The 23,226-nt window shown below is 41.4% G+C and overlaps 1 protein-coding gene across 1 annotated transcript in view; it reads left to right on the top strand.

Moving 5' to 3' along the window:
• USH2A (usherin) overlaps nt 1–23,226 on the top strand; it is an 892,942-nt gene that overhangs the window by 843,300 nt on the left and 26,416 nt on the right. The window contains exons 64-69 of the mRNA XM_061161192.1: nt 2,037–2,246; nt 5,224–5,462; nt 6,564–6,772; nt 12,982–13,158; nt 14,685–14,768; nt 17,748–17,992. Of these exons, the coding sequence (XP_061017175.1) occupies nt 2,037–2,246; nt 5,224–5,462; nt 6,564–6,772; nt 12,982–13,158; nt 14,685–14,768; nt 17,748–17,992 (1,164 nt within the window). The remainder of the gene's footprint in view (nt 1–2,036; nt 2,247–5,223; nt 5,463–6,563; nt 6,773–12,981; nt 13,159–14,684; nt 14,769–17,747; nt 17,993–23,226) is intronic.

The following is a 23,226-nucleotide window of genomic DNA, read 5'->3' as shown; positions in this document are numbered from 1 at the left end:
TGTCACTTATTGTGTAATCAAAATTGCTTTCCTACCCTCCAGAAAGAAATTCTCAGTAAAAGAGGTTAGTCTGGAGCAGACTGAAGTCAGAGGCTCTTTCTCATCAGCCTTGCAGTCTGACCTCCTCATTAATTATTTCCTATAGCTACTCTCCCAGTTGTAAGACTGACCATGACCATTCCAGACGGGGTGGTAAGAGCAGCTGTTGTCTTCTGCCCTGGACGCTGGTTTCCACGGAACCTGGCTCTCCCATTGCTAAGATAGTTTTCTGTTCCTTACTTCCCTGGGTCTATCAAAACAAACCCTCATCATTCAAGGCAACCTGGGTATGTCTGTTTACCCTTGCAAGCTGAGATTTTACCTAAACCAGAATTGCAGGTAATTGTCTATAGACAAGTCATTTCATATTCATAATCCCGAGTATCTTATTTATTTGTAGGGATGACATGCAGAATCAAAAGCATAGTTTGCTGGAAAGAGCAATAAAATTTCCTGGAAAGTAGAATTCTAGTTTCAGGTCTTGTGACTTCTGTCACCTTGAACAAGAGAGTCACATTTCAGAGGCTTGATTTCCTCATCTGTAAAAGGGGCCAATAATATATTCTCTAGTCACCATACAAAGCTGTGTTTGTGAGGACCTAGTCCGTGAAAATTTATTAAAGTGTCTTGTAAAGTATAAAATTTATACAAATGTGAGTGATTATTATGCACACGATGGGAGCAATGGATCAGAGCACTGCAAAGAGCAGGTTCTACTTAGTAAGTAGGTTAGTTATCTCTTTTTAAAATGGGGATATATATCAATTATTTCTCAGTAAAACTGGGGGTGAAAAACAGGGCTTCTGGCAATCCTATCAGCAACAGACTGGAGATTTGCTCTTGACCGTATTTCAAGAGCAATTCAACATCAGAAATGTTACTTTTAGAGAAATCTGCAAAAAAAAAAAAAGTACAGAAACACTGATAGGAGTTAGCCTAACTGCTGAAAGTGCTCTGATATTCACTAAATTCTCTTAAAGATATTAATGACGTGAAAGCAAAATAATAATGAAACTAAACTGTCACTGCAAAGTATTCTCCTACAGTGTTTCCTAAATATCTTGCATTTGAACATTCCACATGCTCTTTTAACATCACACACCTAGAACATGTGTACTATAGAATCAAATTTTCAAGACTTGCCTTTAAAAGCTCAAAACAAATATATATAATTAAATACATATAACATTTGTATGTTATAAATAGACAATTATATATCACATATATTATATGAATTATAATGTTCATGTATGTGTATATATGTGTGTGTATAGACACACACACACAAAGACACCAAATGCAGAAAAATTTTTCTGAAGTTAGACTTGCCCAACACGAAAGCTTACTAAGGAAGACTCCTACTCCTAAACATGCAGACAGTCCGCTCGTATTGCCATTTAGATCTATCATCCTGATTGATCACTGTGTAGTTGGCTATTATTGGGCCTAATTTAACCCTATCCACTCACACATCCATCTACTCTGTCTATTGTACCTGACATTCTACAAATTACTTACTCATGCAAATAATGACCTAAGGCAACCTTTTAGGATATTCGTGTTTAATTATACAAATGGTGCTTGATAAATAAGATTACACCTCCTTCCATATGTTTATTCCCTCCTTGATGAAAGGAAAATTTAATTTTCATGCAGATTGAGTGAGGACAGGGTTTAAGAATTGCTGAGTTTTATGGAGTCTGCAGATCCATCCAGTTTGCAGAAGCTGACAAAAATCACTCCACGCCCCACACAGGGATGAGCAGCTTTTCATTAGGCTTAAATCAGCTGATTGCATTTGGAAACCGAGGTTCTAATCAGCCCCTCTGTGTTCACAGGGTCAAAGGCTAAAAAGAGGGAAGACCTGCCCTCTGTGATTGTGAAGTTCCAGGATCACAGTTCCTCTCATTCTGTTGTGTTCAGTTGCTCTGTTGCCAGCTTCTTTGCAGCTTGAGGTTACCTTGCTTTTGATGTGTCTTACTGATTTCTCTTTGGAGGTCTGGGCCGTGAATTCAGCAGGAAAAGCCCCCAGCAGCTGGACGCGGTGTAGAACTGGACCTGCCCCGCCAGAAGGTCTCAGGGCCCCCAAGTTCCACGCGATCTCTGCCACCCAAGCAGTTGTCAACATCAGCGCCCCCCAGAAGCCCAACGGGATTGTCACTCTCTACAGACTGTTCTCCAGGAGCACCAGCGGGGCCCAGACAGTGGTGAGCAGCAGTATTCTGATTGCTTTACTTAAATAATCAAGCTTGCTGCCCTTGCTTTTTGTTAACCTTGATCCTTCTTTCTTATCCATCTGTTCTCAGTTGCCCTGTGGTGACCTTAGTGACGCAAAGATCCCACTGCAAAGAAATAGCATCAGGAAACCTACAGAAGATATGTAAATGCTTGGGGTGAGGAGGGCTAAAGGTGGTATTCAAGACTCCACCGATCTTGTAAGAAGCCTAAGACCTTAGAGATAATCAAATTAATTGAATGAATTTAATTAGAATACACATGTCAAGCACTTAACATAGTAGTGGCTTGTAGTAAGGGGCCAAGAAACAGTCTTTGTCAGTGATGTAAATGTTAATATGAAAAAGGAAAAAAAAAAAACAGAGCAAAGGAAAACCTCAGAATCCCCATTTTGGCATGAGCAAATCTCTAATAATACACTGAAAACGCAGTCTTTTGAGAAAGTTCTAGGTCTTTGGAAAAGACAGCAGAATAGCTCAGCTCAGCCCTACTCCACTGTTCATGCATTAACACATTTGGGGCACTCTGAGAAGACAAGACAGTCCTGTGGAGGGAAATCACCTTTCACGTTGTGTTTTAGCCCAGCCACTGGCGGAAAAGGACGCTAATAATCAACTAGTCTGGTTCCTGCATTATTTAAACCAAGAGGCTACCATCCTGAAGATGAAGTCTCTTTTCTCTGCAGGACAGCTGGTATCACTCTCACATTTCTCATGAATAAGTATAGATTATAATACTTTGTTCACACAGACCTCATAGAGAAATTGTGCACATCCCAGTATTACATGATAAATTATTTAGACTGATTGAGGGAACAATTTTGGCAAGTGTGGAGAAATCCTTTGAGGCCAGCGTGCCAGGTATGGAAACACAATTTCAAAAGATCACTCACATGCAAGGAAGTCTCGTATTGAATGTTAAAGAAATATTAGCATATTTTCTACAAGGCTTCCGATTCAATAAATATAGATGATGTAAATACAATCAACCCTTGATTATCCATGCTTATAAAATGATAATATTAATAAACTAAAATAATTTATATTTGGAGTGCTTTGTATACATTTTTCTAAATAAGAGGTAGCTCTTCGTAATTAAATGTTGCTTATGTCAATGTGAAAATGAGTTTCCAGTTTCTGAGCTCTTCTGTTCTAAAGAGCACTTAATAAAACCACAATAAGGCAAAAAACATTTGCTCCAGATAAACTAAAAAGTTTATAATGCAACAAAGGTAACTGAGGAAAAAACTATATTTCATATAGAACAACACCCTTAGAGAAACACATGGACTTTCAAACTCTTAAATATATATAAATATATCGAAAGAGCAAGAGAGTTCCAGAGAAATATCTACTTCTGCTTTATTGACTACGCCAAAGCCTTTGACTGTATAGATCACAACAAACTGTTGAAAATTCTTAAAGAGACAGGAATACCAGATCACCTGACCTGCTTCCTATATGCGGGTCAAGAAGCAACAGTTAGAACTGGACATGGAACAACAGACTGGTTCCAAATTGGGAAAGGAGTATGTCAAGGCTGTATATTGTCACCCTGCTTATTTAACTTCTATGCAGAGTACATCATGTGAAATGCCAGACTGAGTGAAGCACAAGCTGGAATCCAGATTGCAGGAAGGAATATCAATAACCTCAGATATGCAGATGACACCACCCTTATGGCAAAAAGCAAAGAACTAAAAAGCCTCTTGATGAAGGTGAAAGAGGAGAGTGAAAAAGTTGGCTTAATACTCAACATTCAAAAAACTAAGATCATGGCATCCAGTCCCATTACTTCATGACAAATTGATGGGGAAACAATGGAAACAGTGGGAGACTTTATTTTGGAGGACTCCAAAATCACTGCAGATGGTGATAGCAGCCATGAAATTAAAAAATGCTTGCTCCTTGGAAGAAGAAAAGCTATGATCAACCTAGACAGCGTATTAAAAAGCAGAGACATTACTTTGCCAACAAAGGTCCATCTAGTCAAACCTATCATTTTTCTAGTTAGTAGTCATGTATGGATGTAAGAGTTGGACCATTAAGAAAGCTGAGTGCCAAAAATTGATGCTTTTGAACTGTGGTGTTGGAGAAGACTCTTGAGAGTCCCTTGGGCTGCAAAGAGATCCAACCAGTCCATCCTAAAGGAATGCAGTCCTGAAAATCCATTGAAAAGACTGATGCTGAAGCTGAAGCTCCAGTACTTTGGCCACCTTGTGCAAAGAGCTGACTCACTGGAAAAGACCCTGATGCTAGGAAAGATTGAAGGCGGGAGGAGAAAGGGACAACAGAGGATGAGAGGGTTGGATGGCATCAATGACTCAATGGGCATGAGTTTGAGTAAGCTCTGGGAATTGGTGATGGACAGGGAAGCCTGGCATGCTGCAGTCCATGGGGTCACAAAGAGTTGGATACAACTGAGTGACTGAACTGAACTGAACTGATACATAAAATATATTTCAAGCTCATAATACTCAACTTTAGAATTTGAGGGGAGTTTTGATACCCAAATTATTGATCCACACAAGGAACAATGGCAGAATATGAACCTTAGAAAATACTGAGTTTGAAATATAATTCAAATAGAGATTTTTTTTCAAAAAGGCATCATTCTGAGGGTCACAGAACTTGGTCAGTATTTTGTGAGCTTTATGCCATTTTCTAGTATCTATGGTAATAGACAACACTCTGCCTTGTGATTCCTATCCTGTGGCCTCAAACTTCTATCTAACTGTTATCTCATTGCATTTTTTGGCATGTGTAAGCCATGCCTCTCCTGCTGGGTTGGTCATTCCTGAGGGTAAATACTGTGCTGGATGCTAGGGTGCATCTCCCAGAGTAACTAGCGACACACTGTTTTCAGACAATGTATGACATGTGATAAAAGTGAACCAACTATCTGTGACTTGTGACCCAGCCTCATCTAGCCTTCTCTCTCCTTCTACAGCTGGCTGAAGGCCTGGCCACCCAGCAGACTCTTCACAGCCTGCAGCCCTTCACGACCTACTCCATTGGGGTGGAGGCCTGCACTTGCTTCAATTGTTGCAGCCAAGGGCCAACAGCAGAGCTGAGAACTCCTCCTGCTCCACCCACAGGATTGTCCTCTCCGAAAATCCAGATGCTGGCCTCGAGGACAGCCTCCTTCCAGTGGAGTCCGCCGCTGTTCCCCAATGGTGTTATTCAAAGGTAGTGTGGGAGAGCCAAAGGGAAAAATAAACCAAAATAAGACATGCACACAGACCTTCAGCTTCCCAACCCTCCCCAGGAAGACATGCTGATTGAACAGGTACCTGTAGCAAAATGGGTTTCCCTGGTGACTCAGACAGTGAAAAAGCAGCCTATAATGCAGAAGACCTGAGTTCAACCCCTGGGTTGGGAAGATCCCCTGGAGAAGGGAATGGCAACCCACTCCAGTATTCTTGCCTGGAGAATTCAATGGATAGGGGAGCCTGGTGGGCTACAGTGCGTGAAGTTGCAAAGAGTTGGACATGACTGAGCAACTCACACTTCACTTCACTCTATGGCAAAACAGACAAAGAAATTGAGTGGTCACATTCCATACAAAGTGTTTTAAAGATAAAATCAGCTAAGGCTAGAAAGATGAACAATAAAAATAAGAAACAGAAGGCAGGGACTTTCCTAGCAGTCCAGTGGCTAAGACAACATACTTCCACTGTAGGAGGCACAAGTTTAATCCCTGGTCCTTTGTGACTCGCGGTGTGCTGCCAAAACAATGAAAGAAAGATGAGGAAATGTGTTCCCCTTCGTTGAAAGAATGTGTCCTCCTCATGGTTCCCTGGAATTTTTCACTCTGCAGGGCTCAGCTAGAACATAAGGAACTTCTGTGGCTGAATCAGAATTCCTTTGATGTAATTTAAAGTGTTGTAATGAACCACTGTTTGAAAGAGCAAAGAAGTTATTTCACTCAAAATAATCTGTAGAGAGAAGAGATATTCTTTATTTCTGACAGGAGAACAGTTTTATCACTCTTCTCTAAAAAGAGAAATATCTTATCTGTACCAACAAGGATTCCTGGCTGCTGGGTGGACAGCAACATGTGCATACCTGGGACTTCTCTTATCATTTCTCTGGTTCCATCTGCTTCCCACTTCCAACAGCATTAAATAAAGTGTTTCTGGAAATAGCCGTCTCCCACAAGTGGGAGTTTTAAAGTGCTGGTAGTTCGGTGAAAGCAAAATGGCTTCTCACTAAACATCATCAGGTTTAAAAGCGAGTTAGACTAATTCCACTGACTGTTTCCCCTTTATGTGTTCATTCTCCTTCCAGCTATGAGCTCCAACTCTACATGGCATGCCCTCCAGATTCAGCCACCCCCTGTAGCCCCAGCCAAACCGAGACCAAGTACATGGGGCCAGGGCACAGAGCCAGCCTCGAGGGTCTCCAGCCCTACACCACCTACAAGCTGAGGGTGGTGGCCCACAACGAGGTGGGCAGCACGGCCACTGAATGGATCAGCTTCGTCACCCAGAAAGAACGTGAGTAGAAATGGCTGCCACCACGTGCCGGAGAGGCGGCAGGACAGCCAGGCAGGCTTGTCCTGAAGAGAGGGGAACACAGTTCGCTAAAGGGATTGGGTGTTCAATTCCAGGGAACGCTACTGAGACATCCATGAAGACAGCTATCGGGGGGAAATGCCCATTGGATTAAATAACATGGAGATCAAGAGGGAATTTAGGGAGGACTTCCCTGGTGTTCCAGTGGCCAGGACTCCGTGCTCCCAAAGAGGGGGCCCAAATTTGATCCCTGGTCAGGGAACTAGATCCCACATGCCGTAACCAAAGATCCTGAGTGCCACAACTAAGACCCAATAAAGCCAAATAATTTTTTTTTAATTAATGAATTTAGGAAGATTTGTCAGGTAGCAATGGGGTGAAAACCAATTTAGAGGAAGTTAATACATGGGTAAGATGAAAATAGACAGTGAAGATGACTTTTTTAAAGAATTTTAATGAACTAATTTGGTAATTTTATTTGTTTCATTTTGACTGTGCTGGGTCTTCCTTGCTGCGTGGGCTTTTCTGTAGTTGCAGCGAGCAGGGGGTACTACTGAGAAGTGCACAGGCTTCTCACTGCAGTGGCTTCTCTCGTGTCAGTGCACGGACTCTAGGCGTGCAGGCATCAGTAACTGCAGCGTGTGGGCTCGGAGCACAGGCTCAATACCTGTGCAGGTGCAGGGGCTTAGTTGCTCCACGGCACGTGGGATCTTCCTGGATCAGAGATCGAACCCATGTCTCCTGCATTGGCAGGTGGATTCTTTACCACGGAGCCACCAGGGAAACCTTATTTATCTTTTAGATAACTTTTTGGAAAAGTTTGTCCCTCCTTTTCCTTACAAATGACATCATCGCTCACACTGCCAGTAAGCACTGAAATCTGGCCCTTCCAGGAAGAACAGAAGGGCTCCTGAGTGCAGAAAAGGGCAATTAACTAATTCATTGTGTCCTTATATTTCTATAAAATAACTCCTTTTCAGAATTGATAAGGTTTATATGTCTACTGTTTAAAACTGGCAAATACAAAAAGTATTAAGAGGTACTTACAATCAGAACCAGCTATGTAGTTTGTGGGGTCCACTGGAAAATAAAAATATGGGGTCCCTTGTTCAGAAATTATTAAGAACTTGAAAACAAGGACAGCAGAGCATCAGACTAGGTCTAAAATTCTTCTACATGAGGGGCCCTGGGCAACTGCACAGGTTACACACCCATGAAGCCAGTCCTGCTTATCATCAATCCCACCACACCCAGAGGCAACCACCATTAATATTTTGGCATAATTTATTCCTTTAATCCCTTTTTATGCAGTTTTTATTACATGGTTGAGATCATACTCTGATGAAAATTTAATATCTGATTTTTATACTTACTATTATTTTATTTGCATTTTCCTTGGCATTAAAAACTCTTAGCCACCAAGGTTAATGGCTACATAATATTCCATCATGTGAATTCGTTGAGCCATTCCAGTTGTTTCTAATATTTTCCTTTTATAAAGGTGATGAGAAACTTGAACAAATGTTTGTGTGAATGTCTGATTATCTTCTTAAATGTAGTTTATCTTCAGCAAATGGAATTTACTACATCAGATGTTTTAAGTATTTTAAGTTTTTGAACACTTATTGCAAATTTGCTTTCCAGAAACACTGTATCAGATTGTAATCTCATATGATACTGACATTTTTAAAAGTGAGAGATACACATTCATGAAAATTCAGTGCCTCTTACAAAGACCTTAATGTGCCTGAGCAGCAATATAGCAGGATGTTAGCAAAAGGTCATTTTTAAAGAGCTTGTTATTGCTGGCACTGTTCAAGCATTTTACAAATAATCCTTGCCACAGGCCTATGAAGTTAAGTACTGTTATTAACCAGATTTACAGATGAGAAAGCTGAGGCAGGGCTAAGGACTGTGCAGTACAGTTCTGGGATGCTGTTCAGGTCAATTAGAATCTGAACTGAGGCTCCTGGGGCTCTGCGAGGAGCTAAAGCCAGCACTTCAGTCCCTCCACCTTCCACACTTAGAAAGTGGAAGTGTTTCTCTAAGTTCAGGATCACTCAGCCCAGCAGCACCCTCGGTACTGCTGTATTAACCTGGTCGACCAGCCCCCTACTCTCTGTAATAGAGATTTCAGAACTTCTCCACCCTCCTCCAACCCCTCACTGCTCCTCACCCTGTTCCCACATGCCCTCACCATCCTCACCCACCTCACCCACCTGCAGAACTCCTTCCTCATAATTCACCAGGAAAGGAAAAGTCATCAATTAGTAATTGGCTTCCTTCCTACCCCAGACAGCCACATGCCCTGCATCTCCATGATCCCCATCAGGGACACGGCAGGAAGGGGTGGTCCTTCCATCTGAAATAGACCCTCCTCTTGTGTTTTGACCACCACTTCTATCACTACTGATCACCATTTTTCTATCCCTAATCTTCAATACATCACTGTTGCTTCTACCCTTCTAATTTTAAAGCAAACAGAATCCATTTCCTTTTTGATTCCTTCCCAGGCTCCTCACCCCAGAGCACAACTCTTCTAAGAATGGTCTTCAAGTGCTTTCCCATTTTCTTTCTTCCCACATCTTATATAGCTTCCTCCCAACTGATTTCCACATAGTCCCTGCATGAAAATCTCTTCCTAAATTTGCCCTTGACCTCCACACTGATAATCCACTGGGCATTTTTCACCAGTAATCACATTGACTTCTTGGGAACATTCAGTGAGATTGAACCCTCAATCCTTGGTTAAAAAATGGTTCTCCTACTTTGCATGGCAAGTCGCTCCCAGTTTTCCTCCTTGATTTTATTTATTTTATTTTTTTAATATTTATTTATTTGGCTGCATCAGGTCTTAGCTGTGGCAATCAAGATCTTCACTGCCTCATTTGGGATCTTTTGTTGCAGGGCACAGGCTCTCTAGTTATGGGGCATGGGCTCTGTGCGGGCTTAGTTTCTCTGCAGCATGTGGAATCGTTCCCTGACCAGGAATTGAACCCATATCCCCTATATTGCAAGGCAGATTCAGTGGTAAAGAATCCGCCTGCCAATGCAGGAGACACAGGATAAGTGGCTTGGATCCCCTGGGTCAGGAAGATCCCCTGGAGGAGGAAATGGCAATAATGGCACTCCAGTATTCTGGCCTGAAAAATCCCCTGGACAGAGAAGACTGGTGGTCTACAGTCCATGGGGTCACCAAGAGTCGGACACAACTGAGTCACTGAGCATGCACGTACCTTCTTAGCCACCAGGGAAGTCCCTGTTCCATTTGAGTCAACTTTGTTGGTTGATCTCCCACCAATCAAGTTTAAGCTTCAACCCCAAACTTTCTCTGCCCACACTTTCCCCTTCCTCCCGCTTCCCTCTTTTTTCCTTTTTCTTCTCCTGCCTCACCTCTTCCCTCTTCAGATGAGTTCATCTCTTTCAAGGCTTCCATTGCAAAGGCTGATTCCCAAATGGTCCCCTTCTCCCCAAGCCCTCAGCTTGAAACCCAGACCCCCATACCCAATTTCCTCACCTGTCTTTGAGCTTCTCATAACCAGCTTGAGTTTGGAAGACTCCCCAACAGAGCTTATATCTTCTCCCTTAAATCTGTGCCTCCTTTAGCCTCATTCTCTCCACTGTATCGCTAGCACTGGGCAGAGGGTCTTAGATACCCAGAATGTGTTGTGTATGGAATGAGTGAAGGCATCAGAACTTCCTTGACATTGGAGAAGTGGCTAAAGGTTGCATTAGTACCGAAGGAGAAAGGGTTCTCTTAATCTGCTTACTGAATCCACAGACATGGAAAATCACGACAAATGACTGGCTGTCATATGGGGTTTAAATACTACTTATGTTCCTTTTAACTCATTATACAAACTAGCAGAGAGAAAATGTGGATCAGAGAATACAAACCACAGGATGCTTTGAAGATAGCATTTGCAGTTTTATATAAATGTAATCTCATGTACACTCAGTAAAGCGCCTGGAGACGCATTAGCAGCGTATTCTGCCACCTCTTCCTAAATTACACCTTCAGTGGGAGAGCAGCGGTAAAGTACAAATGTTTAACACCTGGCCTCCTTGAGAGAAAAATGTCATGACTTGAGGTGCTTGCCAATTTCCACAGTGTAAATACTCCCACTTGACTGATTTTAAGTTGCCAACACGACAACCCTGAACACAGAGTTGGGAAGAAATCGCGTACTATTATGTAATATTTCTACCCTCCAGAGACAATAGATGTAAACAGCCTGAAGAGCACAGATATTAAAATACAAAGTTTTAATATTTATTACCTTTGTTTTAATATGTTTAGGTTTACATGATTTAATTGTTAATAGTGGCTGAGTTCAATAACCAACTCACAAAATTCCTGAATATTTGGCAATCAGGATGAACCAGCTCAGAACTGGAGTGCCCCCACAAAGTGAATCAGTAAACAGTGCTCCTTTAAATAAATGCATATTGATTATAACAAAATAACAGCGCCTTTGGAGTTAAGCAAGCCTGGGTTCAGATCCTTGGTCCCCTACCAGCTGCTGACATGAAGCAAGTTATTTAATCTCTCTGAAACTTAGCCCCTTCCTCTGAAAAATTAGGAGCTAATTCTTACAAGATTGTCTTAAGGAGTAACTGAAAAAAAGTACATCAAGTACTCTATTGTACGTGCATTGTACTACTTTATTGACATAGTAGTTATCATTTTCTCAATCTTCAAGTCCATTATTCCTGATTATTTTGATAGTTTGATCATTCTTTTTTTCTTCAAAAAGATCTCCACATCCTACAAAGCAAATAACGCCCCTATCTTTCTATTTTCATACTATTTACAAGCCTTCTCTTTATCTATACTGTTACAATGTAGGGGATAAGTGGAAATCTACAGAAATTAAATGAAAGAGTGAAACCACAACAAATACAATAGTGTGTTTCATTGTGATATTAGGCTCAATTTGTGTTAAAAGAAAAACAGTATTGAAAAATGGCTTGATACTTCTTGTTTCAATATTGCCAGAAACATTTTCCTCTGTTTATGTAAGCATTTTCCTCTCATCTTATTTTGAAAGATGAAGACCAAATTTGTCTTCCTAGTTTAATCTATGATCACAATAGCATAATGATTCCTTATTTTGTTATATTTCCCCACATCAGCAACACATGGATTTGATTTTAAAAGAAAAAAGGATACCCAATTTATTTCTACCACTCACTTTTTTCCTAAAAGCCAATTTCATATATAGCTGGATCTTAGTGTTGTTACAAATGTATTGATTATTTTGGAGCAAATGAGATCTCATGAAATAAATCTCTTCTGACTTGACAAGATGATATGTTATCCCTTCATTTGTTGCTATCAAAATGATTCATTTAAAAGATGAGCCTCTGTTAAGGCTTGTTCTTCCTTTATTTTAGTAAGGAACTGAAAAATGAAAAGGGAGCATTCCTGCTAAATGCACACAAAGTCACTTCTCTATCTGATATAATACTTACGAGACCTGAGCTTGATTATATACTAATGTACTGTGCTATTGATTGATTAGTCAGGGCAATGAATTATTATTCTCGAATTGCTATTTGCAAGGCTTTTTAACTATCTTAGAAAACAAACTAACGGTTCAAGAAAAAGCTTTAAAAATAAATGGATGCCAAAAGAACATAATTCACCATCTAAGCAGTTTGGTTGGGAGAAAAAAATATATATTAACTTCATCTAGTCCTTAGGGCTTTGTAGCAATAAATATCGATTTGATATGAAAAATAGCTATCCGCTGGAGTTAATAGTGTTAAGGATACTTTACCTGTTAAAAGAAGGAAAATGTAACAAAATGTGAGCTCTGGGGCTATGCTGATGAGCAGAACCATTGTATGTTAATAGTTGTATTGCATAAAACACCATTCTTCATTGATCTTTTTTTTTTGGAAAGCAAGTGCAACATTGCTGAGAAAGCATTTCACACATGTTTCCGTGATTTTCTTTTCACCCCCTCAATGCCAGGTTTTTCCTTTAAGCTATAAGGTAAATAGGAAGGGTTCTAGCAAGGGCAAAATTTTAAATGTGTGCTCATATTTGAAAATAAAAAGCAGGCACAGACACACACACCACACATAGACCCCCCTATTTTTAGAACTTAGAGCCCACTCTCAGCTGTTGTTAGAGCGCAGCTCCTCTGCCCGCTGTCTTTGGAACCGACACCCCTCTCCCACAGTGCCGCAGTACCGCGCCCCGTTCTCGGTGGACGGCAACCTGTCCGTGGTGTGTGTCAACTGGACCAGCTCCTTCCTGCTGAACGGGCGGCTGAAGGAGTTCGTCCTGACCGACGGAGGACAGCGCCTCTACAGTGGCCTCGACACCACCCTCTACATCCCGAGGACCGCGGACAAAAGTGAGTCTCCTGCCCCCGTTTCGCAGCGCGTAAGGAGCCGGGTTTCCCAGCTTTGCAAGATGCTCGATCTGAAAAGGTGACCCGCAGACGTTCAGCATTATTAACACGGCCTGGGTTTAGTGACCACTTATGGGAAAATGACGGCTCTGTGTCAATCAGTGACCTCCTGGTGCACTGCGTTTGTGATGCCGTCCTCGGAGCACTGATCCCGCTGACCCGAGGGTCCCCAGGAGCGAGGCAGAGGGCAGGCTGTGTGTGCCCGAGAAATAGCACTCACTAGCCGTGTTGTTGCTGCTCAGTTGCTGAGTTGTGTCCGACTCTGGGACACCATGGACTGCGGCGCGCCAGGCTTCCCTGACCTTCACTGTCTCCCGGAGCTTGCTCACACTCGCCTCTTCTTGAACCACTGATGCCATGAGCAATGGGTATCCTGAAATAATACACTTTGAGGGGCTTTGGAGTTTTTCTTGAGACACCCCCAGCACAGTTAGGCCATGACCATCTCCAGATATTAAGGACCCTGAGTAAGGGCTTTTCTTAACCAACCTCCATATCTGTTCTTGAAATAACAACCCTCTTCCCTCTAACACCAAATTCCTTCACCCTATTTAATTACATGTGCTGCTTCTGTTTACCATGTTTTTAAATTGAAATGAGAAAATGCTTTACAAGATACTATTTTCTGAGGATCAACATAGCCATGGGAGCAATAGATGAGAGGTCATTATGAACAATCTGGATTTATACAATGAATTAATTAGTTTTTTTTTAAATTTCCTTGAAAATATGTACTATTTATTTTGACTAAAAGGTGCAGGTAAACAATGAGCTCCAGCATTGCCTTTATAGCACTTGAAACTAATCGATAACATTTTTACAACAATTCGGCTACACATTTTCATGGTCGCAGTTCTTGGTCACCTGGGCAGCTTGTTGTGATGGGGAGATGGCCTCTGGCTGGGAGATTCATGTTCTACCCCCTGCCTGGCCTTTAACCATCTGTGTGACCTTACAAGACTCACTTCCCATGGGGTCCTGAGTACTGTAAGAAGTATTTAGGCCATTTGATTTCCAGGATCCCTTTTGAGCTCTCCTGCTTAGTGAGAAACTCTAGGTCACCTAGTGAAGGAACACCTGTGAGTTTTAAAGAAATAGGTTCAGATCATATGGAGAACAAGATAAACTGTATGTATTGGGTTGGCCCAAAAGTTTGGTTTTTAGCCAAATGAACTTCTGGGCCAACCCAATATTATCCTTTACTCCTCTGATAATTCTTTTCCTTTGCTAGATAACCTCTGAACTTCTTTAGTTCTGTTACTTATGTATACGCTACTACTACGTTAATAATAGCTGGTTTTCTTGATAGTTTTTAACTTTGAAATTAAAGTTTACATAGTAGATAAAACCTCAAAACTTGCTGTGGAATCCTGATTTTAGACTGTTTCATGTTCTAATACATTGCTTTGCTGAAACTGTGCCCACTATTTGTTGATGTTGAATAACTAAGTCATCTACCTCTTGTTTAGCTTTCTTTTTCCAGGTCATCTGCACTACAGAAGAAGGAAGTGTTAAGACGCCTTTGATTCAGTATGATACTTCCACTGGATTTGGTAAATATTTAACTCAGTTTATATTTAGTGTAGCATTTACTCATTTTCCTAAAGAAACATGCATGTTTATTTGTACATACATGTTTGTTTATGCATATGTGTGTGTGTGTGTGTATATGTATATATATATATAAGTATATACACATCTTAGCATAGACTATATGGAAGAAATTGTGTTAAGTGTTGTAAGAATTTGTTTTTAAATCCTCATGAAACTTACATTAGGCAAGGGGTTAGGGTATGCTCTTAAAATGCCAAATCATTGAATTGTAGATGCAGAGAGATATGACAAAACTTCTCTCCTAATCACAAATTCTGTCAATAAAGAGCCCTATGAATTTGTTTACCAAAAAGAGTGAATTTATAGAGAAAGTCAGAGGAAAGAGGAAATACTCTAATGCCAATTTGTGTGGATCATAACAATAATATTCCAGATTCAAAGACTAAAATGATGAATTTGGGAAATTTCTGTCTTGTATCCTCTGTAAAAGATTATGATTGACTGTTAATACCAAGTAATTTAGTTGAAGTGGTGAAATTGCAATTTTTATGGAGCAGGTTTTAAATTGAGTTTTCCCCATAATCTTTGCATCTAACATAAAATAATTTACAATTTCAAAGGGCAAGTTAGAGAAATGCCAAATCTTTTCCATTAAAGTAGAATTGAGACTACTACCCTATTTTAAATTCCAGTAAGTAATGTTCTATCTACTTTTTATGCTTATTTAGTTTGCTTTAAAAAAAAATCCAAAAATTCTGAAACACAGGTGTACATACATGTTGTTATTAAAGATAACTTCAATCTATAAGAATAATGAAGTACTATTCTGTTCCGAGACATTACATGTCTGGATGCCATGTAAAATCTCTTGTAACACCTAATGCATAGAGTATTTCATCTTACATAATAGCAGCTGTGGGACAGAGCAGACCTCATTCGATCTTCTTTTAGGAACCCCAGTGTTTCCACAAGTGGAAAGATTAAGACCTGAGGGACATGGGGACTTACCCAAGAATGCCCCCTGCAAGCTCATTCAGTTCAGTCACTCAGTCGTGTCCAACTCTTTGCGACCCCATGAACTGCAGCACACCAGGCCTCCCTGTCCATGACCAACTCCCGGAGTTTACCCAAACTCATGTCCATTGAGTCAGTGATGCCATCCAACCATCTCATCCTCTGTCGTCCCCTTTTCCTCCTGCCTTCAATCTTTCCCAGGATCAGGGTCTTTTCCAATGAGTTGACTCGTCGCATAAGGTGGCCAAAGTATTAAAGCTTCAGCTTCAGCATCAGTCCTTCCAATGAATATTCAGGGCTGATTTCCTTTAGGATGGACTGATTGGATCTCCTTGCAGTCCAAGGGATTCTCAAGAGTCTTTTCCAACACCACAATTCAAAAGCATCAATTCTTTGGCACTCAGCCTTCTCTGTGGTCCAACTCTCACATCCGTACATGACTACTGGAAAAGCTATAGCTTGGACTATATGGACCTTTGTCGACAAAGTGATATCTCTGCTTTTTAATACGCTGTCTAGGTTTTTCATTGATTTTCTTCCAAGGAGCAAGTGTCTTCTAATTTCATGGTTTCAGTACCATCTGCAGTAATTTTGGAGCCCAAGAAAATAAAGTCTGTCACTGTTTCTATTTTTTCCCCATCTACTTGCCATGAAGAGATGGGACTGGATCTTCGTTTCTTGAATGTTGAGTTTTAAGCCAGCTTTTTCATTCTCTTCTTTCACCTTCATCAAGAGGCCCTTTAGTTTCTCTTCGCTTTCTGCCACTAGGGTGGCGTCATCTGCATATTTGAGGTTATTGATATTCCTCTGGCAATCTTGATTCCAGCTTGAGTTTCATCCAGCCCAGCATTTCGCATGATGTACTCTGCATATAAGTTAAATAAGCAGAGTGACAATACACAGCCTTGACATGCTCTTTTCCCAATTTTGAACCAGAGCATTGTTCCAAGTCCATTTCTAATTGTTGCTTCTTGACCTGCATACAGGTTTCTCAGGAGGCAGGCAAGGTGGTCTGGTATTCCCATCTCTTTGAGAATCTTCCACAGTTTGTGCCATGAGCCTTGGCTTTAGAAAAGCAGCTCCCTGCCCTCTGCTTCATGCCAGTCTAATGGCAGCTGGCACGGATCCAGAGGCCTCTAAGCTGGCCCTCTCAAGGGGCTAGGCTTGAGATGATCCCTAGACTCTCCTGCTCAGATAACCAGGCTGATGGCAGGATTCTACTGCCTTACCCTGCCCTGTAGTGGACCTGGAAGCCTTTCCTATCTGCCTGGCCCATTCCAGTTCTCCCAGGGCATTTGAATGATGACTTGCAGAGCCCTTGCTGCTTAACCGAGGGGCCAGAGCACAAGAAGTAAAGAAACTATATGTTAATGAGTGCAGGCTATTAACAACCCAACAGAAAATGGGATCTGCTCTCTCAATATCTGATTTGCACAGAACTTCGTGGGAACAGGGCAGTTACAGGAAGTGAGGGAACTCTGGATTCACACAGCTATGTGTGTTCTGTGATGAGGTGTCTGTAGCAATATTCGTCTTGGTTCCAGCCCCTCACATGAGCCCAGAAAGGACTTTCCTCCCAGGGCACATAGCTGTGACTTAGGCTTTCCCCAGGGTTACTTTGCATGCATGCAGGTGTGCTCAGTTGTGTCCAATTCTTTGCAGCCCCACAGAAGGTTACTTTGATAACCCTCTTGAAAATCTCCTCATCCTACCTCCAACTGTATTTCTAGGGAAGGTGCCAAGGCAGCTGCAGTTTCCAACCCAAGAAGTGTTAGCAGGGTCTCCTGAGGATTGTCAGGGTCTCCTTACACCCCGCCGATCCACTGTACCATTTCCCCAGGCTGAGTACTAGTGTGCCCAAACACTATAAATTCTTGTCTAGTTTATTATCAAACAACAGAGCAAGAAGTCACAAATCTGCCTTTTGAAATAACGTTTCCCTTTTCTGTCCTTGGCTTTTGCAGGCTTGGTGCTGACAACTCCTGGAGAAAAGAAAGGATCAGGAAGCAAAAGCAGGGAGTTCTACAGCGAGCTGTGGTTCATAGTGTTAATGGCAGTGCTGGGCTTGATCTTGTTGGCCATTTTCCTGTCCCTGATACTACAGAGAAAAATCCACAAAGAACCATATATCAGAGAGAGGCCTCCCCTAGTGCCTCTTCCAAAACGAATGTCTCCATTGAATGTCTACCCACCTGGGGAAACCCACATGGTATGTTTCTAAAGGCAGCCTCACTTCTCTCCCAATGGACTAGAATATTTGTTTTTATTTAGAAGGTAAGATTTTCAAAACCATAGTAACAAGGAACGAGATGACAGCTCAGTCTAGCTAAATGTGGGGCCAATGGAGGCTAACCCTTGAACAGCATTCTCAGCTTTGGCTGCTCATTAGGTATATATTTTTTATTTGTTTATTTGGCTGTGCTGGGTCTTAGTTGTGACACTCAGAATCTTCCATCTTCGTTAAGGCATGTGGGATCTTTAGTGGCAGCCTATGGGATTAGTTCCCCAACCAGGGATCGAACCTGGGCCCCCTACTTTGGGAGAATGGAGTCTTAGCCATTGGACCACCAAGGAAGTCCCTCGGTTGCACAGTAGAATCACCTGATGCTAGAGACAGAATCTTGGTGTGTCCCCCCCAAATTCATACGTTGAAACCCTAGTCTCAAATGTGATGATATCTGGGGGGAAGGGCTTTGAGAGGTAATTAGGTCGTGAGGGTGCAGCCTCACGACTGGGATTAATGCCTTTATAAAAGAGACCCCAGGGAGCTCCCCTGTCCCTTCCACCATGTGGGGACCAGGAAGTGTGCCCCCATCACACATTCAAACTGTTGGCACCTTGATATTGGACTTCCCAACCTCTAGGATTTAAGAAATAAATTAGTGTTGTCTCTAGGCCACCCAGTCCATAGTGTTCTATTATAGCACATCTGGGAAACTGAAAAATACCAATGCCTGGGCCTTATCCCAGAAATTCTGATTTCATTGGCCTTGGATGGGACTTGGATATTGGTATTCCGTTTCTAACTCCAAAAGCGATTCTAATGTGCCCTGGTGGTGAATATGTCTGCTCTATAGTTATGTCAGGGCATGGCAGAAGAGAGTTGTATGTTGAAATCAGCTGGAGAATTTATAGGTTATGTTACTGTGCAACTTGGAAGATTAGAGATAAAAGGGAAGATAGGGAGAGATTTACATGGTAGCAGTGCTGGGTCTGTCCTTGGCTGTTACACCCTGCACCAGGGCGGATGGATGGCTCTTTGTGGCTCCAGACCACCCATTGCCAAGACAGAGGTCGGGCCAAGATTCAGGGGCTAAAGGTAACACAGAGGGTGACCCGGGGCATTGCCGACAGAGCACTAATTGAAGGTGTAAAGGAGACTGATCCCCCGGTGCACTCCGGAGTGGGGCTGTGTTTGCCTGGGCCGGGAAAGGCTGTAATTTCTAATCTTCCCCAGGCACCAGTCTGCTCCGCAAACTGTGTGCCAAAACCCATCTGCCTCATGCGACATCCTCCCCCAGTTTGCACTAGATTCTGTGTGAGCTAGTGGCCACCGCGTGTAGCTGAAATTCTGATCACCAATTCCAGTGTGTAGGGGAGGTTTTCTACACCAGAACAAAATTCTCTGACACCAGCTGGGTGTCTTACAGTTCAATTCCATTTTGTTGCTATCTACCCAGAAATAGCCTCAGGTCCCACTAGAGTCTCAGTCCTATGAGACTCTTGCCTGCTCTGTGTCCCCTCCCTGCCAACTTCAGACAAGTCCAGGTAGTGGCTGCTGGTAACAGATTGGAGGTTCCAATGACCCACTCCTTTAGTTTTTAAATTCTTTAACGAATTTAACAAATGGTAACAAATTTTTAATTGTCATTTTCAAGACCACAAAGCATGAGTTTAGTCCAGCTAGTTTAAGTGCAGGTTTTACTTCTACAGTCAGCCCTACATACCTACAAGTTCCACACTGACACTCACACAGGGCTGACCATAAGATCTGAGCTTTCTTGGATTTTGGTACCCATGGAGGGGGCAGTTCCTGGAGCCAATTCCCCTTGGATATGGAGGGACACTTGTATTTACTGGCTTGCAGATTCTTTCATTCTCTGAAATACTAAAAAATAATGCAGTGTCACTTTGGACTAAGCAATTAGTTTCTACTCACTGAGTGGTTTAAGTTGCAGAACTCTTTATGTTATGAAAATGCATCTCCAGATAGTATTAATGTGTAGCTATGATTATGCTGTCCTTGGAGAAACAAGAACAATTTGTTTTTATTTTAAATTTATTAAAATATAGTTGATTTATAATGTGTTAATTTTGCTGAGGAGCAGAGAGATTCAGTTATACATATATATATATATATATTCATTTTCATATTTTTTTCATTGAACATTATCAAAGGATATTGAGGATAATTCCCCTGCTGTACAGTAGGACCTAGTTGCTTATCCACCCTGTATACCATAGTTTGCATCTGCTAATCCCAAACCCCCAGTCCTTACCGCCTCCATATCCCTGCGCTTTGGCAACCACAAGCCTGTCCTCTATGCCCTTAAGTCTGTTTCTGTTTCACAGATAGATTCATTTGTGACACATTTTAGAGTCTACCATAGGTATTATCATATAGTACTTATCTTTGACTTTGGCTTACTTCACTTAGTATGATAATCTCTAGGTCCTTCCATGTTACTACAGATAGCATTCTTTCCTTCTTTTTTATGGCTGAGTAAATATTCCACTGTGTAAAACAACACATCTTCTTTATCCATTCATCTGTTGATAGACATTTAAGTTGTTTCTGTATCTTGGGTATCGTAAATAGTGCTGTTATGAATATTGTGGTTGCGTGTATCTTTTCAAACTAGAGTTTTGTCTGGACATATGCCCAGGAGTAGGATCACTGGATCATAGGACAACTGTATTTTTAGTTTATTGAGGAACCTCCATACTGTTTCCCATAGTGGCTGTACCAGTTTAGATTCCTACCATGTGAATAGGAGAGTTCCCTTCTCTGCCAGCATTTATTGTTTGTGACTTTGTTTCTGCTGGTCATTCTGATGAGTGTGAGGTGGTATCTCATTGTAGTTTTGATTTGCATTCATCAAATAATTAGCAATATTGAGCATCTTTTCATGTCATTATTGGCCGTCTGTGTGTCTTCTTTGGAGAAATGTCTATTTAGGTCTTTGGCTCATTTTTTTAAAATGGGTTGTTTGTTTTTCTTTACTGAGTTGTATGAACCATTTATATATTCTGGAAATTAAGCCTTTGTTGGGCTTACATATTTGCAAATATTTTTTCCCAGTCCATAAGTTGCCTTTTTATTTGGTTTATGGTTTCCTTTGCTGTGCAAAAGTTTATAAGTTTGATTCAGCCCCATTTGATAATTTTTGGCTTTTATTTCTATTGCCTTGGGAGACTGACCTAAGAAAACATTAGCATGATTTATGTCAGAGAATGTTTGGTCTGTGTTCCTTTCTAAGAGTTTGATGGTGCGTGTCTTGTATTTAAGACTTTAAGCCATTTTGAGTATATTTTTGTGCATGGTATGAAGGTGGGTTCTAATTTCATTGACATGTGTGTGGTTGTCCAGCTTTCCCAATACCACTGTTGAAGAGATTCTCCTTCCCCATTGTATTTTCTTGTCTCCATTGTTAATTGACCATACGTGTGTGTATTTATTTCTGGGCTCTTTATTCAATTCCATCGATCCACATGTCTTTTTGTGCCAATCCCATATTGTTTTGATTGCTGTAGTTTTGTAATAATGTCCCACAACCCACTCTTTGGATTCAATTTGCTAGGACACCTCACAAAACCCAGAGAAACATTTTACTTACAGGATCACTAGTTTCTTATAAAAGGATATATGTCAATAACAACTGATGGAAGAGACCTTGCAGAGGGCAAGGTCTAGGGGAAGGACCCAGGGCATCCATGCCCCAAATGCACCACTCTCCCATAATTTCCATGTGCACAACAACCCAGAAGCCATCTGGACCCCATGTTGGGGGCAGGGGTGGTGGGTATGGAGGCTTCGTTATGTAGGCATGATTGATTGTTATTGGCCACTGGTGATTGATTCAACCCCCATTCCTTCTCTCCTCTCTGAAGAGCAGAGGGTGAGTCTGAAAAATTCCGATCCTTCAATCAAGGGGCTGGTTTCCCTGACAGTCAGCCTCCAAATTAAGTGCAACCAAAAGTCATTTCATTAACATAACAAAAGACACATTTGTCATGCTAATTATTTAGAAAATTCTAAGTATTTGAGAAGCCCTGTGCCAGAATCCAGACAAGGATCAGGTATGTATTTCTCATTCCAAGACTTCATCCTAATCTCAAAGAAGCGCAATGCCAACAAATGTTTAAACTACCATACAATTGTACTCATTTCACATGCTAGCAAGATAATGCTCAAAATCCTTCAAGCTAGGCTTCAACATTCAACAGTATGTGAACTGAGAACTTCCAAACGTACAAGCTGGATTTAGAAAAGGCAGAGGGACCAGAGATCAAATTGCCAACATCCGTTGGATCATAGCAAAAGCAAGAGAATTCCAGAAAAAAATCTATTTCTGCTTCATTAACTACACTAAAGCCTTTGACTGTGTGGATCACAACAAACTCTGAAAAATTCTTCAAGAGATGGGAACACCAGACCACCTTACCTGCCTCCTGAGAAATCTGTATGCAAGTCAAGAAGCAATAATTAGAACCAGACATGGAACAAAAGACTGGTTCCAAATTGAGAAAGGAGTATGTCAAGGCTGTATATTGTCATCCTGCTTATTTAACTCATATGCAGAGTACATCATGTGAAATGCTGGGCTGGATGAATCACAAGCTGGAATCAAGATTGCTGGGAGAAATATCAGCAACCTCAGATATGCAGATGATACAATCCTAATGGCAGAAAGTCAAGAGGAACTAAAGAGCTTCTTATTTAAGGTGAAAGAGGAGAGTGAAAAAGCTGGCTTAAAACTCAACATTCAAGAAACAAGGATCATGGCATCCAGTCCCATCACTTCATGGCAAATAGATGGGGGGAAATGGAAACAGTGGCAGCTTTTATTTTATTTTATTTTATTGAGCTCCAGAATTACTGTGGATGGTGACTGAAGCCATGAAATTAAAAGACACTCGCTCCTTGGGAGAAAAGCTATGACAAACCTAGACAGTATATTAAAAAGCAGAGACATTACTTTGCCAACAAAGGTCCGTCTAGTAAAAGCTATGTTTCTTCCAGTAGTTGTGTATGGATGTGAGAGTTGGACCATAAAGAAGACTGAGCACCAAAGAACTGATGCTTTTGAACTATGGTGTTGGAGAAGACTCTTGAGAGTCCCTTGGACTGTGAGGAGATCCGACCAGTCAATCCTAAAGGAAATCAGCCCTGAATATTCACTGGGAGGACCAATGCTGAAGCTGAAGCTCCAATACTTTGGC

Source organism: Dama dama, chromosome 14 (assembly GCF_033118175.1).
Source record: "Dama dama isolate Ldn47 chromosome 14, ASM3311817v1, whole genome shotgun sequence".
NCBI classification, from domain to species: domain Eukaryota; kingdom Metazoa; phylum Chordata; class Mammalia; order Artiodactyla; family Cervidae; genus Dama; species Dama dama.
The sequence above is the reverse complement of the archived record's forward strand: the minus strand, read 5'-3'. Positions and strand labels throughout refer to the sequence as shown.